The sequence below is a fragment of the Chrysochloris asiatica genome, unplaced genomic scaffold (assembly GCF_000296735.1).
Source record: "Chrysochloris asiatica unplaced genomic scaffold, ChrAsi1.0 scaffold00065, whole genome shotgun sequence".
NCBI classification, from domain to species: domain Eukaryota; kingdom Metazoa; phylum Chordata; class Mammalia; order Afrosoricida; family Chrysochloridae; genus Chrysochloris; species Chrysochloris asiatica.
The window spans coordinates 9,719,223-9,736,586 of NW_006408583.1; the positions used below are offsets into that span (position 1 = coordinate 9,719,223).

The 17,364-nt window shown below is 36.3% G+C and overlaps 1 protein-coding gene across 1 annotated transcript in view; it reads right to left on the bottom strand.

The window, feature by feature from the left end:
• CNTLN (centlein, centrosomal protein) overlaps nucleotides 1-17,364 on the bottom strand; it is a 407,185-nt gene that overhangs the window by 66,580 nt on the left and 323,241 nt on the right. The window contains exons 19-23 of the mRNA XM_006864477.1: nucleotides 16,898-17,089; nucleotides 7,485-7,582; nucleotides 5,992-6,118; nucleotides 4,155-4,292; nucleotides 3,155-3,340 (exon numbers count right to left, since the gene is read on the bottom strand). Of these exons, the coding sequence (XP_006864539.1) occupies nucleotides 3,155-3,340; nucleotides 4,155-4,292; nucleotides 5,992-6,118; nucleotides 7,485-7,582; nucleotides 16,898-17,089 (741 nt within the window). The remainder of the gene's footprint in view (nucleotides 1-3,154; nucleotides 3,341-4,154; nucleotides 4,293-5,991; nucleotides 6,119-7,484; nucleotides 7,583-16,897; nucleotides 17,090-17,364) is intronic.

Below are 17,364 nucleotides of genomic sequence, written 5' to 3' on the forward strand. Positions count from 1 at the left end.
CTCTCATACTTTGGACATATTGTCAGGAGGGACCAGTCGCTGGAGAAGGATATCATGTTTGGTAAGGTGGAGGGTCAGAGAAAAAGAGGAAGACCCCCACCGCACTGGATTGGCAAGTGAAAGCATCAATGGGCTCATGCGTGGCAACAATTATGAGGTTGGCCCTGGATCGGGCAGTATTTCATTCTGTTGTACACAGGGTAGCTATGAGTTGGTACTGACTTGATGGCATCTAACAACAACAACCTTATTTTAGATAAAAGTTCCTTTACATTTTTTTTTTTAATATAATGGTATACAACACATAGGTGATTCAAGTTATGTTGTATCATAGAAAAGAAAAGATCAATGCAAATTATTAACAATTGTACACCTTGCTTGCTGAAAGTGAAGAGGCCTTAAAATACTTACTGATGAAGATCAAAGACCAAAGCCCTCCATACAGATTGCATTTCAATGTAAATGCGAGACTCCGTAGGACTAATTGCCTTGGTTTTTGGGTCTCACAAGTTTTCCACTTTTGACTACATGCAGGCACCACTTTTTCTTTTTTAATCGCTCTCTATTTAGTGGAAAATATTTGCGGTTTCCTTCTCTTTCAAGTTTCTGTCTTACACAGGTCCCAACTTTCACAGGTTTTATGTGAAAATAAACTTACAATGTTCCATAAAAATGTTTTCATTATAGAAGTGAAAAAATATATAGGGCCAGAAAATCTGACTAAACCTTACCAAAAGAATACATTTTGGTAATGAAACCATTTAAAGCTTCCAGCTAAATGCTGCTCTTTAGCTGGTATTTATTTTAGTGTGAACAAAAACCTTGAGAAGATGGAGCATGCATATTACTCTCAGATACAAGCACATTAACTAGCCTATATCAGAGTTGAGTCAAACTGGGTAAATACTTCTAGAAATTTCCCTTGTGTGATTTACTCAGTTATTAGGAGAATTCAAAGCCTCAGCTCTGCCACATATATCCAGCCCAGATGCTCAAAGCACTTGATTTTACTCCAGGGCAAAATTCCATATTCAAGACTAGATCTAGAACAGATGGCCACTCCACCTCCGCTATAATCTGGTTGTACCCTATGAATAAATGAAAAGACTAAAGGGAACACAGATTCCACAACTGGGCCAGAACAACATTATTACTATTAATACCACTAATAATATTTATTAAGTACTTTTGGGTACATGCTACTCTAATAAGCTCTCTAGAGAATGAGTCATGGCAGTCATGCTCCTATTACACTTGTTAAGGAATGTGTATAGTTCTTGCCTTCATAGAGTTTGCAATCTGACCAGTATTATGTGTCCGGAACCCTGCCTTATTCATGTAGATACAATGTTCAAGCTTTTAAGGAGCCCAGTTTCCCAATGATATGTGTCATTACTCTGAGGATAATGCTCAACAATGTTCCTGTCATCAAGTTGGCAATAATCTGGTTAAAATAAAAATTATTAAAGTTTACAGTTATGTGTAAATTCACGTGGCAAACAGAATAAATGTCCAGAAGACAAATACAAATCCCACGACTACTATTAATAATAATGACCGACATTTGATCACACTTCTGGTATTGTGGTGCAGCTCTGAGCTTTATCTATGTTTGCTTTTTTAAAGTCTCTCCTCAGGCAGACTCTATCATTGCATGCTCATCCTTTAGATGGCCAAATGGAGGCACAGAACAATGAAAAAACTTGCCTGAGATCACACAGCTAGTAAATGGAAGACTTGGACTCTGTGCTACTTCACCTTGGAGCTAAAGGAAGGATCCATGACAAAGAAAGGCACTGAGCTAACTGTGAAGAGAAGAGTAAAGAAAAAGGTCAGGGCATTTTCAATGAGAAGGAGCCCCTGAGCAGAGGCACCAATGAGCACAGTGTGCATGCAAGTTGGAGAGCAGTGGGAAAGATTACGATTAAGTGGGACAGATTTCAATTTTGCAGTCTTAAATGCCAAGTTGTTACTGGTTAAGTGTTGTGGAGTTGGTTCCAACTCATAGCAACCCTGTATAGGGTTTCCAAAGAGTGGCTGGTGAGTTTGAACTGCCGACCTTACAGTCCAGTGCTTATCCTACAGCACTACACCTGGACTCCACTAAGATTTAGGACATTACTGAAGGTATGTTGATTCAAATGGTGGCTCCTGAACATTCCCATCTAGCCCTAGGAATTAAAAGATAACGGATATTTTTCCATGAGCTTCTTGAAGCCCCCTTATATGTAAGGAAGAGAAAGAAGATTTTTCTCAGTTTTAACGGATCTGTGTGCAGTCCCTTCCTGAGTCTTTCCGGGGTTCTTTAATCAATACCTCCTAGGTGCTACACATGCTACAGACACTTGGATTTTTCTCTCCTTTGTTCTGTTAAGTCATGCACCATTCTTATGTCCTTTCTCTGTCTTGTTAATTTGAGGATTGGGGTCCAGCTGTCTCCTAACTTCATTCAACATGGAGACTCCTTTCTGGTTGTTCTTCTTTGATTGATTTTCAAAGGTGTGTAAGGTGGAAATGACTTAATTCCTGCATCTTAAAAATCTGTCAAATTAACTTAATCAAGTTAATGTTGGATAACTACACTGACATGATTGTTGTTAAAGTCTAGTAAAGTTGTTAATGACTCACAGAGACCTCTTATAGGTTTTCAGAGGAGTATCTAGTAGGTTTGAACCACTGACTTCTGGTTAGCCTTCCAGTGCATATCCTACAGCACATTAGGACTCCACATTGACCTTAAAAATGTCCTGTTAACAATAGTTTTGTTGTTGTTAAGTGCCATCAAATCAGTTTCAATTCATACTCATCCTGTATAGCATCCCCGAAGTTTTATATCTTTGCAGGAGCAGAAAGCCTCATCTTTCTCTTGTGGCGTGGTTGGTAGTCTTGAACTGCCAACCTTGTGGTTTGTAATCCTGTGCTTATCCTATGGAGCCACCACTATCCCTATAATAATGTAGCACATTTTAAATGCAAACTATAAGAACAGGTCTTTTATAGAGAAATTTTGAGCAGCATGCCAAGGAAGGAAGGAAGGAAATGATGCTTGTGAGTTAGGAAATCAGAGAGGACTTCAATGTATCCCCATCATCTGAGAGGCCACTTGCCTACTGTGACTCAACAGAAGCACTATAAAACAGCAAATAATTCAAACCTTCACAAATAAGGTGAATTCTCCCACTTTCTCATTGGCTAATAGCACTTTCTTCTGTGCCCCTTCGAGGACCTGCTCACTTTGCAGTGCTAATCCTTGTAGCTGCTTGGCTGCTGTAGTTTCCATTTCTGCCATTGCAGATTCCGTTTCATTCACTTTCGATGCTAGTAGAGTAAGCTTGAGATCCTGCAAAAGGCCAGTAACCATGGAATAAAAATATTTCATAGACAGGGTTAGAACAGGTATACATGTCAGATTAGCAAAGGGTTGTACTACTCATTTTCAGTGTATTTATACTACTAATTTTCTATGTATTTCTTTATCCTGGTGTAGTACTGGACAGCTAACAGCAAGACTGATGGCTCAAACCCACCAACCACTTCTGGGAAACCCTGTATAAGATCATTCTGAGTCAGAAAGGACTTGTTGGCACTTAAAAACCAACCAAATATATGAGTAAAATTGATGGATATTTACTTTTCAACAAAATATCCTGAGCACATTACTAACAAAATTACTTCAAACTGTAAAAAGAGTTGCTGCTGATGTAAGTGCCATCAGTCTGTTCCAAGGAGCTGCTGGTGATTTTGAACTACCGACAGTGTGGTTCATACTGACCTTGTGGTCCAGTGCTTATTGTACAGCGCCACGGCAGATACAGAGACTACTTTAGACTACATGATCCCAAGTATCAAATACAAATATTTAATAAGTTTCCGTGTAAAATTCTGCCTACAAAATATATATCTACTTGTATAAATGCCAGTTTTCAATAGGTTTTATATGTTAGAAATTATGCAGACTCTCTAATCTGCATCTTCTCTAATAAAACATTATCATTAATGTTAAACAAAACCACAGTATTTCATATAGAGATAAATATTATTTGCAGCTACCTGGAATATCGAATTAGCTTTTAGTTTTTTTGAGGAAAACAAGGCAACTTAAAAGTGGACACGATCCTATGTTGCATGTCAAAGTAAATGCTGTAGAAGCATACCTTTTTCTCTAAGTCATCTTTAGTTTTCTGATACATCTGCTCATACTGTGACTTCTCCTTTACAGCAACACTGAGCCTTTGCTTCAGCGAGTCAATTGATACCTTCTTGTTGGAACACTCTTCAGTTAGTGTCTTCACCTACGGAGAGAGCAGAAAGGCAAGTATTACTGGAGAAGGCTTTCCAGTAGCAGAGTGTATTCATTTCAAGAGAGAACTAAATGAATTGCATGAGTGACTTTAATTCCATTTATTCTCTCATAAATGGTATCAAACTCAAGTATTAGAAGATGTATAGTACTCATACTATAAACGAGACTAACAATCCTTAAAAATCAATGGTACAAACTACACAAAGAAATATATGAATTATGAATGTATATTCGCCCACCTAATAACACATTATTACTTTTAACTGCTTAACCTTTAAAATAAGGAGTCCTGGTGGCTCAGTGGCTAAGCACCCAGCTGCTGGCCGGAAGGTTGGCAGTTGAACCCACCAGTTGGTTCCCTTAAAGATTGTTGTTGCTGTTGTTAAGTGCCGTCGAGTCGGTTCTGACACATAGTGAACCCCCTTGTGTAAGGTTTCCAAGAAGCAGTTGGTGAACTTGAACTGACAACCTTGTGGCTCAAACTGACTGCAGTACAGCTCATTAAAGCACAGCACTGCACCAGGACTCCTGCATAAAGATGACAGCCTTGGGAACCCTCTGGGGCAGTTCTACTCGGTCCTGTAAGGCCACCATGACTTGATGGCATTGGAATTTGAAGCCTTTAAAACTGACATAAAACTCCTTAGACAGGAGACAATTATTTTTGAAGTTTAAACAAGCCAAGTAAGTCATAGATAACTTTTAGTTGTAATGTGTACTTTTTAGGATAAAATTAAGTAAGCTGTGAAACATATATGTTATACATTTAAAAGACTAATGTAAGAAGTAGTTTTCCTTTTTAAATTTAATACTAAATATATGAATGCTATGCAAAGGTTCTAAAACTGCATCTGAAATGATTAATGAAGTTAAAACATGACCACAGTTTAAAGGATAACCCTGAAAAACATCTACAGGAAGTAATTATAATTTATGTGGAGAAGAAAGAGAAATTTTTTCTGTTAAATTCATTTGAGCTAATGGGTACCTACATTTTTATCTCCAACAAGGAAGATAAGGGAGATGTTCTCTCAGGACAAGACAGCATTTAATGAATGCCAGAGCACAGTGTGCTTCATGGATTGTGTAAATAGTAACTTTCCCCTCAAAGAGTCTCTCTTAGTAAGCAAATTCCTGATTTCTAACTTGCAGTCAGTTATTATAGAACTTTTTAAAGCACAATTCCCTCCCTGTGTACCCTGAATTAAGCATACATACACACATACATAAAAGTACACAGATGACAGAACGTATGATAGCTACTGGCTAGTATTATTTTAATTTGAAATATATGCTTTATTATACATTTAATAAATTATAAAGTGTATATTTAAATGAAATAATATGCTAATGAAAGAATTATTTATTTCATAAAATTAAAGATTAAAAAAATTAAACTTGATAAACTTCTCATGGAATGTTTATCGACAGATATAAGAATATGTCTAGCTTGGGTATCAGATTTTGGAGTCTTGGATTTAAACACAAATAATGTACTTTTAAAGAAACAATGTAATTATGTAACAGTGCATATATTCTATGAGTACTTTTAAAGAAACAATGTAATTATGTAACAGTGCATATATTCTATGAGTATTTTCTATAATTTGGACTGAATATTCAAGTTAAGCAAGTAAACAGTAATGGAAAGTAACTATTTTAATGTAAGCAAACAGAAAAACTGATACCTTCTTTTCCAGATTTTCTAGCATTTCGTTAATACTCTCATTACTTTCCAAGTGTATTTTCTGTCGAAATTTCAAGTCCTCTATCAAATGTCTTTTCATAGTTATATCCCGCTCCATTCTCGACATTCTTGGGAGGAAAATAAAAGATATTTTATCAAATGAAGCATTATTAAAGTGGGAGTATCTTATATCTTACCCAATATTATGTCTGCTGTTAAATTTTAAATGGTGCATTTTAATAATAAAACAGTAAATTAATAAAATTAATTACATAGGACAACATGTTATTATATATTAAAATATTACTCCATTAATATTTTCAGTACTTATAATATCTATGATATAGTTGTGATTTGATTATTATGGCATTAACATGCATATGTTAAGTCAGAAAAAAAATAATACAATTTATGAAAACTTTAAGTTATCATATTTAAGTTACAGAGCACTTTTTTCTTGCAGAGCTAGGAAAAAACTCAAGGATATTTAGAGATAATCTAAAAGCATAAGACTGACAAACAAGCTTACACTTAAAACATTGGGAAATTTTTGTTACATTATAAGATTTTACAGTAATATTATTTTAATTTTGAATTGATATATTCAATTGAGATTAAATAGATGCATTAGTTTATGTTGAGGAACCATTAAATGTTAGAAGTACTTCCTGTGTGCATGGCATTGCTCTAAGTTCCTCACCTGTACTCATTCATTGACTCCTCAGGACCTTAGGAACTACTAGTATGAATTGAGGCACAGAGCTGGGGAGTCGAGCCAAGATTCAGGGTACTGTTTAAGTGCCCTGTCAAACCAATAAGCAGCATTGCCTCTTAATCTGTAAATTGACTGCAAGATAGTCTATAAAAAGCAACCAATTCTTTCATTTAGAATTTTTATTCATTAATATCACTTTCACTTTATCTTCACTTATAAAATAGTATATATATCTTAAAGTTAACAAAAACCAATTATAATTCTATCTAAGCATGTTATCATCTAAGCATGTAATACAGCTATAAAAGACAGAGAAGGAAATAATTTTGATTAAATGAAAGTTTGAAAATTTTTTAATTAACACACAGTACACACTTTGATAGACTTTTGCTGTTTTTAGACATACACAAAAGTTTCCTTTTCCCTTTAACTTTATAAACTCAATCATTAAATACAACTAAGTATCAATCTAGACATATTGTTTAGGTCAAGTGCCACATTAAAAATTTTTTTCATACTCTTGAGGCCATTGTTTTTTATTTCTTCAAAATTTAATATGTTTACTCTAAGAAGGAAAATCTAATTTTAAATAGTGTTTCTCTAATGAAAATTAGTAATTAGCTTGCCATTTAATTACTTTATTTATAATACAAGTTACTTTCACTTTACATAGACTTTAACATGAGTCAAGAAGGAAAACATAATTTTTAACACCATTGTTTCTAATAATGTTATTAGCCACTAGGTGGCACCAAATACAACTGGTAGGAAGAACCTACCTTTCGCGTATTTCCTTTATGTGTTCCTCTTTTGCTAGGAGTTCAAATTTCAGAGACTTCACATTTGATGACTGCTTCGTGAGTTCATTAGTTGCATTCTATATGAAAAACACACATTCAAAATGCACCTTTTCCATTTCTGCTTAAAACAGCATAAACATCAATGATATTTATTTTCAGGAGCAGTAGTAATTAAGGTTATAATATAAATTTTCATATTTTTAAGTAATTTATTTTCAATAAAGATAATATGTTGTTGTTGTTAAGTGCCATCGAGTCGGTTCCGACCCATAGCGACCCTTAACAGGGTTTCCGAATCTGTAAATCTATACAGGAGCAGAAAGCCTCATCTTTCTCCCGCGGAGCAGCTGGTAGTTTTGAACTGCTGACCTTGAGGTTTGCAACCCGATTCATAACCACTACACTACCAGAGCATATATAGTGGTACTAAATTTTGTATGTAGCATACCAAAACACAATACGAGAAATAAGAATTTTCTGTGTAAAGTGTTCAATTTGTATGTAGTTAATTATTTCTAATGGTTTAATAAGATCTTTAAAAACTAATGGTGGATTTGAGAAGAACTTATCACTGACTGAATATGGTCACAATGCTTTGCAGCTTCTCCCATCAAGAAACTGAATCTGGGCTGGCCAATGATTTGCTTTGACCAATAACAGCAGATGGTAGAAATGACACTGGTAGTTTCAGATCCTGGGCATAGGGCCTTGTACCTTTTACCTTTGCCCTCTTGGAATGCTGCCCTGACATAGGTGAGCAGGAACGACCAAGGAGAGGCCATATGGAAGAGCAGCCAGATACTCCACTCACTGACAGTTAGCAGACCATTGTCAGGACTGCGAGCCCTGGCCAGTCTTAGATTTAAAAGTATGCAGGCATATGAGATAGATACCCAGAAAAGATCAGCAAAGGACCTGCCCAGTCAACCTACTGAATCGTGAGAAACTATAAACTGCTGTTGGAATAGCCATTACATTTTATGATGGTTTGTTGACAGTAATGGATAACAAATAGAAAACCTTATGAATACTTCTTGAGCTTACTAAAAATGCTACTTATTGAAGCATTTGTACATCATGATCACTTTCTCAAAGCAGAACACAGTAGTGATATTTATCATGTGCAAGTTTGGGAGCCAGGGGTAGCAACTACAGCATTAAAGTCTGGGAGCCAGGGGTAGAACTACAGCATTAAAGTCTGGGAGCCAGGGGTAGCACTACAGCATTAAAGTCTGGGAGCCAGGGGTAGCACTAGAGCATTAAAGTCTGGGAGCCAGGGGTAGCACTACAGCATTAAAGAACACTATTTTCTGTTTTGACTCAAGTTCCAATTAAACGTTATTTGATACATCACTTTGGTATTTCAAGTTTTCCATCTGTAAGACAGTGCCAATATGTTCACATTACTTCATTTATTAAACTAAAAAATTATTGTTGTTGTTAAGTGCCATCGAGTTGGTTCCGACCCATAGTGACCCTGTATAGGGTTTCCGAGGAGCAGCTGGTGAGCTTGAACCACCGACCATGCAGTTCAAATGGCTTTGCAGTCTGATGCATTAACCCACAGCGCCACACCAGGACTACAGTAATAGCATAAACTATGTTGTTGTTAAGTGTCATCAAGTTGGTTCCAACTCATAGGGACCCTGTAGGATTTTCAAGGTGCAGCTGGTGGGTTTGAAGAACCAGTCTTGTGGTTTGAAGTCCAGTGTTGATGCTACAGTGCCACATAGTTTTAGAAATATATTGAGTAATATATTTTACTAATTTTTGTAGTAACTCAATTGTTTCTATTAGAACTATTCCCAGAATTGACAGTTTGACTAATGCTGAAAAATTCGAGCTGAAACCATTAATCGATCACCCAACATAAATATGAGTCAAGTTTGCTAGATATACTTTCAATACCTCATAACCAAAAACACAAACCCAGTGTCGTTGAGCTGACACTGACCCGTGGTAGACCTGAAGGACAAAGTAAAACTGCCCCACAGGGTTTCCAAAGCTGTAACAGTCACAGGCCCAGACTGCCACGTCGTTCTCCTGCAGAGCAGCTGGTGAATTTGAACCACCAACCTTTCATTGAGCACTTAACAACTGTGCCAGCAGGGCCATTAAATATCTAATAGCATATATAAACAAAAAGCTTAAAATCATTTTCAAGTACAAAGCATGCTAACTAGAGACTGTCATAAATTTTATCTACGGTATATGTATTACAATATAAATTTCAACTGTGTTTTGCATATTCGGATTGATGTATGTGTTTTAGCACAGCCAGAATAGATGTTTCACTCTACTGATTTCATACCACATAACTGAAGCTTTTGCTTGAAGCATTAATCTTAAATTATTTATGGAGTGACCTATGCTATAATATAAACATATATACCACATGATTATATATTTACATATTTTCTTCAACAGAGTACTCTGAACAGAATTTACTTTCTATTAACGGAGTTAAAATATGAATATCTATGATTATACTAAGCTAATAAAGACACATTTAATTTAGTGAAATAATATAATTTATATAAGATATAATTTAGTGATATAATAGTATCAATATATTATACATATTGTATTGATATACATATTTATATATTAGTCCTTTAGGGATGATTGGAACATAAATGACTACATTATCCCATATTACATGCCAATGTCAAAACACACACATGAATGTAACATAGAGACTGTGCAGGAAACTAGTATGTGGTTTACAAAACACATATAATGTATATGTAAAAACAGGTATTTGGCCCTACTTTAAATGGTTCCAGACTATTGTGTTTCTCTGATTTTGTATTTACCTTAACATTTTTGTTTCTTTCCTCTCTGTCAATCTCTTGGCTGTAATTTCTTGTTTCAGTCAATATTCCCATACAAAAACAATCATTCTGCCCCTTAGTTTGTATGCTCAACTTTGTGGCCTGTTAAGATACTTTCTGTTGAGAGGTTAAATAAGGCAGTGTATATGGTTTCTGTGTGTTAGAACCAACTTGAAGGCACATAACAGTAGTGTTCAGCTGCGAAAACAGACACAGAGAGAACATGTTCTTTGCCCATGGTCACACAACTACCACCTGGTAGAACTGAGATAGAATTCAAGCCATCTTGCTCCATGGTCCATGCTTTTAAACATTACACTGTTCAACTTTTTCAAAAAATATTCAATAAATTTAGTATAGCTTAGCTCTCATTGGGTTCACGAGTTGGCCTATACAATGATATTTTCCCATATTGTGTGCTCATATAAATAATTGTTGTTGTTGTTGTTAAGTGCCATCGAGTCGGTTCCGACCCACAGCGACCCTGTACAGAGTTTCCAAGGGTGTAAATCCTTACGGGAGTAGAAAGCCTCATCTTTCTCCCGCGGAGCGGCTGGTAGTTTCGAACCGCTGACCTTAAGGTTCGCAGCCCGATTCGTAACCACTACGCTATAATACACACATGCATATAACAGACTGAAGCATTACCCAGTCCTGCACCATCCTCAGTTGTTGTTACCGTGAGTTCAAAGCTGTTGCCTCTGTGTCAATCCATCTCATTGAGGTTTTCCTGTTTTTTTACTGACTCTCTATTTTATCCATCAAGCATGATGTCTTTCTCCAGGGACTGGTCTTTCCTAATAACATGTCTCAAGTATCACAGATGAAGTCTCGCCATCCTGGTTTCTAAGGAGCATTCTGGCTGTACTTCTTCAGTCACAGATTTGTTTGTTCTTTCGGTAGTCCATGGTACTTTCAATATTCTTCTCTAACACCATAACTCAAATGCACCAATTCTTCTACAGTCTCCCTTATTTCTTATTGTACATGGCTTGGGTCGGGGGCACCTTATTTCTCAAACTGGTATCTTTGCCCTTAAACACTTTAAAGAGGTCTTGTGTAGCTGAGATGCCCAATACAATACGTCCCTAAATTTCTTGGTAACTGCTTCCATGAGCATGGGTAGTGGATTCAACCAAAATCAAGTATTTGACAACTGCAATCTTTTCTCCATTTATCCTGATGTTGTTTAGTTGTCGAGATGTGAGCATTTATGTTTTCTTCATATTGTGGGGCAATCTGTACTGTAGTCTTTGATCGCCATCAGTAAGTATTTTAAGTCCTCTTCACTTTCAGCAAGCAAGGCTGTATCAACTGCATATCACAGGTTATTAATGAGTCTTCCTCTAAACCTGATGCCACATTCTTCTTCATATAATCCAACTTTTGGAATTATTTGCTCAGCATACAGATTTAATAGGTATGGTAAAAGAACACACCCCTGGAACATACCTTTCCTGATTTTCAGCCACAAAGTATCTCCTGGTTCTGTTTGAATGATTGCCTTTAGGTCTATGAACAGGTTCCTCATGAGCACAAGAAAGTGTTCTGGAATACCTATTCTTCACAGTGTTACTCATTGTTTGTCATGGTCCATAAGGTGAAATGCCTATACAGAGTTCATAAAGTACAAGTAAACATCTTTCTGGCATTCTCTACTTTTAACCAAAATCCATCAGCAACATCGTTATCCCTCATTCCACATCGTCTTCTGAATCTAGCTTGAATTCTGGCAGTTCCCTGTCGATGTACTGTTACAGTAGTTTTTAAAATTATCTTCAACAAAATTTTACTTGCATGTGATATTAAATATATTGCTCTATGATTTACACATTCTATTTAGAATGGCACAAATGAGGATCTCTTCCTGTTGGTTGGTAAGTTAACTGCCTTCCAAATTTCTTAGCATAGATGAGTGAGCGCCTCCAATGCTGTATCAATTTGTTAAAATATTTCAATTTGCATTCTATTAATTCCAATGCCTTTAACTCTGGGTTCTTGATCATATGCTACTTCTTAAAATGGCTGAAATGGACTTTTTGGAATACTGACTTTGCATATACCTTTCATTTTTGTTTGATGCTTTCTGCAGCATTCAATATTTTGCCTATGTTGTTGTTGTTTTTAAGTGCTGTCAAGTCAGTTTCAACTCATATCGACACTGTATAGAGTTTCCACGGAGCAGGCAGTGAATTTGAACTGCCAAGCCTGCAGTTTAAACTGACCTTGCATTTGAGTGCTTATCCTACAGTGCCACAGAAGCCTTCAATATTACATGTGGAGGCTTGAATTTTTTCTTGTTATTTCAGCTTGAAAAATGCTGAATGTGTTCTTCTTTTTTGTTTTTTTAACTCCAGGATGTTTGCACATTTCATAATCATACTTTGTCTTCTCGAGTTGTCCTTTGAAATATTCTATTCAGTTTTTTCACTTCATTTCTTACAGTTGCTTTCACTTCTCTATGCTCAAAAGCAAGTTTTAGAGTCTGTTCTGATATGATCACCAGCATCATTTCTATTACCAAAACCTTGTTTTCCAACCACCAATCCTTTCTCTTTGTTTTCACACTTTGCATTGCAATCACCAGTAATTATCGATACATCTTGATTGCATGTTTGATCAATTTTAGACTGAAGAAGTTGTTGAATTACTCAATTTCATCATCACTGGTTTTAGTGGTTGGTACATAAATTTGATTAACAGTGATATTAACTGGTCTACCTTGTAGGTGTAAGATATTATACTATCATAGACAGCACTGTACTTCATGATCAAGCTTGAAATATTCTTTTTGATGATGGATGCAGTATGTTGTTCCCACTCTAGTAAACTATCAGATTGAGTGATTCAAAATGGCCAATACCAGTGTAATTCAGATCATTAATGCCTAGGATATCTACCTTTATGCATTCCATTTCATTTCTGAGAACTTCCAATTTTCCTAAATTCATCCTTTGCACATTCCATGTTCTTATTATTAATGGCTGTTTTCAGCTGTTTCTCCTCATTTTGAGTTGTGTCCCTTCAGCAAATGGAGGCCCTGAAAGCTCTACTCCATTCACATTATTGTGGTCAATTCTACTTTGAGCAGGCAGCTCATCTCCAGTCATATTTTGAATTCCTCCCAACGTGAGGGGCTCATCTTCTGGCCACTATACCTGACAATGTTCCGCTGCTATTCATAGTGATTTCAGTGGCTTAACATTTCAGTGGCTTAACATTCAGAAGCAGTCTGTCTCTTCTTCTTCCTAGTCTGTCTTAGTCTGGAATCTCCACTGAACCCTGTAGACCACTGGTAACCCTGCTAGTACTTAAAATACTGGTGGCACAGCTCCCAGCATAACAGCATCATGCAGGACACAAGCATGTAAAATAGAGATGACAATAGAACCGATCTCACAGGGTGGAAATGAGGATTAAATGAATAAATGTTTAAAAACACTTAGAACCATCCTGGCAACATGCTCTATGTAAAGGAGCTGCTGCTGCTGCTGTGTGCTGTGGAGTCGGTTCCGACTCATGGCAACCCCGTGTCGGGTTTCTGAGGCTGCTAATCTTTACAAAAGAAGAAGGCCTCATTTTGCTCCCATGGAGTGGCTTGTAGATTTGAAGTACTGACCTTGTGAGTAGCAGTCCGACACGTAATAACTACGCCACTGGAGCTCTTTATGTAAAGGAACAGTAGACAAAAACAATCATCATTATTACCAACTTACTGAGAACCTGGTAATGAACATGGTATATAACTAAAGGGAATGTATCTCTATTCAAGAGCAAAGAATCACAAATATAATTAGAGTTCTATTCAGACAGGTGGCTCTGTACAATAAGCACTGGAGTGCAAACCACAAGGTCTGCAGTTCTAGCCCATAAGCCGCTCCTCAGGAGAAAGATAAGGCTTTCTGCTCCTGCAAAGATGTTCTGACTCTTGGAAACCCTGCACAGGGTTGGTATGAGTTGGAACTGACTTGATAAAACTTAGTAACAACTATTCCAATTATACTGTATAAAGAACTACAAATAAACTAAATATAAACTACTAATATATATAATTTACTAGAAGTAAGCTTTATATCTCTAATTGTTTTATTATAAATCTGCATGAAGTTGGATGCCTTAAAGGAGCATCTAACATGGGTAAAAATGCAGATACAGAAAATGTGCATCAATACTGTAATGATACTGCATGATCTGGGAGTATCTGAGAAACACTAACAAATTACATAGAAGAGTTTAGTATGCAGTGGACAAAATTACAAAGATATATGTTAATACATTCAAACCTTTAATAAATTTAAATACAACCAAAGTTTCCCAATAAAACATAAAAACAGTAACTAGAAATAAATTGTGAGGATGGTCTCATTCAGTGTCTCATTCAGATGTGCATATACCATAGGGTCGCTATGAGTTGAAACCAACTCAATGGTACCTAACAAGTAGAAGAAAATAAATTGTTTCTAAGAAAATCATTAGGTTAGCACTTTGACATCAAAACAGAAATATTTAGTAGCAGAAAGTATTCTGTTCTTAAAAGAGCCTAATCCTCCAGGAAATTTCCATGTAGAAGCTGAAACACGACAAAAGTAAAGATTCGTCCTTTTGGTCTTTTTATGCAGCCTAGTCTGTATTTGACGCCTGGTGTGGTGCTGCAGGATAATGTGCTGGACTGCAAGGTCAGTTTGAACTGAAAGGTCTGCAGTTTAAACCCACCAGCCACTCCTTGGAATCCCTATACAGGGTTGCTATGAGTCAGAACAGACTCGATGATGCTTAACAACAACAACAAAGGCTAGACAGATATAGACAATGTCTTTCGCACTAAGCAAGTACTGGTCTATGTGGTGTTGGTGAGACCTTTTAGTCTGACACATTTCATTCTCAGTCAGAGAAAGATGTATGCTATTGTTATGTGCCGTGGAGTCGATTCTGACTCATAGCGACCCTGCACAGGGTTTCCGAGGCTGTAAAGCTTTACAGGAGCAGAAAGCCTCATCTTTCTCCCACGGAACAGCTAGTAGTTTTGAACTTCTGACTGTGAGATTAGCAGCCTGATTCGTAACCACTATGCTACCAGAGCTTCTTAGAGAAAGATGTATAGATGGTTAAAAACTAGCGCTACAGATACCCATACTATAAATAACCAGATACTCAACACAGGCCAAGCATTACGAAAAATTATGTTACACAGTTTGTAGTAAGTAAAATAAAATAAGAAAAATACATAAATCAACTTAAAACTATTAACAATTTACAAAATTTTATAAGTCAGATTAGTCACTATTGGAGCTAGCATTCTATTTTATCTTGGTAAAAAAAAAAACAAGTTATGTTAGAATCAGGAAGATTCAAATATAAGAAGCATCCCCGAACTGTGAACTAAGACTCTGTGGTGGGTAAGACCAAAGAAGAGTCCTGCAGTGCCATGCTCTGTATATGAAACCTAAATGCTGGTATGTTCCTATTTAAAGAGAAGATGCAAGCCTCCAGACTTGCGCAGTACCTTTTTCCATGTTTCTCTTATTTTCTAAGGTATTTATATTTATTAAATATTGTGGTTGAGGCAGTTTCCCCACATGAAAACTTTAAGAAAAAGATGGTATCAGAAAGCATTTCAATCAATGCCCATTTAGACCAGTGTATCTGATTATTAACAAAGCAAAAATATTTTCAAGTTCTGACATACTAATTTACATTTCATACTTACAGTAACCCTTCACTAAGATATTATTGGAATATGTATATATATTTTAGAATCTAAAAAGTTAGATTTGACAAGTCAGTATTACAAACCCATTAACAGTCCCAGTCAGTCCAGTCCTCCTGCGCATTTATACAAATTTCCTTAGAATAAAATGGACTCTCACTACTTTCTCATATACAATGTCCCTTTCTAAGCTTCCAACTAGCAATCCCCACTGAAAACAATAAATACTGGAAAATTAAATTATGTTGCATGAAAACGAACTTTCTAATTAAAACTCACAAATCCTGTTTCTTATAAGAATGCCAGTGTTTAAAGAGGTTGAAAGTATCACCTGAATTGTCAATACAATTGTGTGTAAGACTGATTTTTATTCTGCCTCTCAGGTTTAACTTGCCAAAAGCTTTTTAACGAACCTACTCTTTGGGTTCTGCTGCTTCTCTATCTCCTCTGAGTTCTTTGTTTTCACCTACCTTCAACCACCACCACCACCAAAATCCAAACAGCAAGTGTGAAGAGGAGAGTGATGATGTTGGCATCATCTGTGAAGTGGGGGGAGGTGTGGGGAGCAGAGAGAAGAGTGGAGCAGAATGATACTACACGGATTCCATCAGCTCCTAAATTAGGATGCCATGGGGGTCTTTGCCATATTTTGAGACAATAATAAATGGGTGTCCAGTTAAGAATTTACCAGACTAAAACAGAATGAGGCTGTGCGATGTAGTATTTATAATTTTGGGATTATTTATAGAATAATTAATTCTTATAGAATAAAATTAGAATTGGTGAAAACATGTCCTTGAGGATTCAGTAAGTTAATATATGCTCTCTCGTTTAATAAACTCTAGAATTACCTTTAGTTTACACTGCAGCTGCTTCATTTCCAAATCCATGCTTCTTGAAGGCCCAATTGTTGTAACCTGTATCCGTGGAACTGTTACCCGGGAAACTTCATCTGCCAAACTTGTGATTTCTGATGAAGACTCTAATTTCTTTAGTAAATCTTCTTTTTCTTTGCGAAGGTCAGCCAAGTCCAAGTTTAGCTTCTGTTTTAAAGAAGATAAAGATAAGTGTATTATAAATACAGTTGCATTTAATCTAACAGTTATCCGCATAAAATACTAAAAGTAGGGAAATGCTGCAGAAAAGAATAAAATTTATTATTAAAACAGTTATTCTGGAGAAAAAACAAGATGGCGGATCAGGTGGACGTATAGCAGAGAGCACTGCCAACAACAACACAGAATACCCGACCAAGCAGGCTCAGGGGATGGTCCCAGAACTCTGAACCACATATAAAGGAATACTTAGAAGGTTGGAA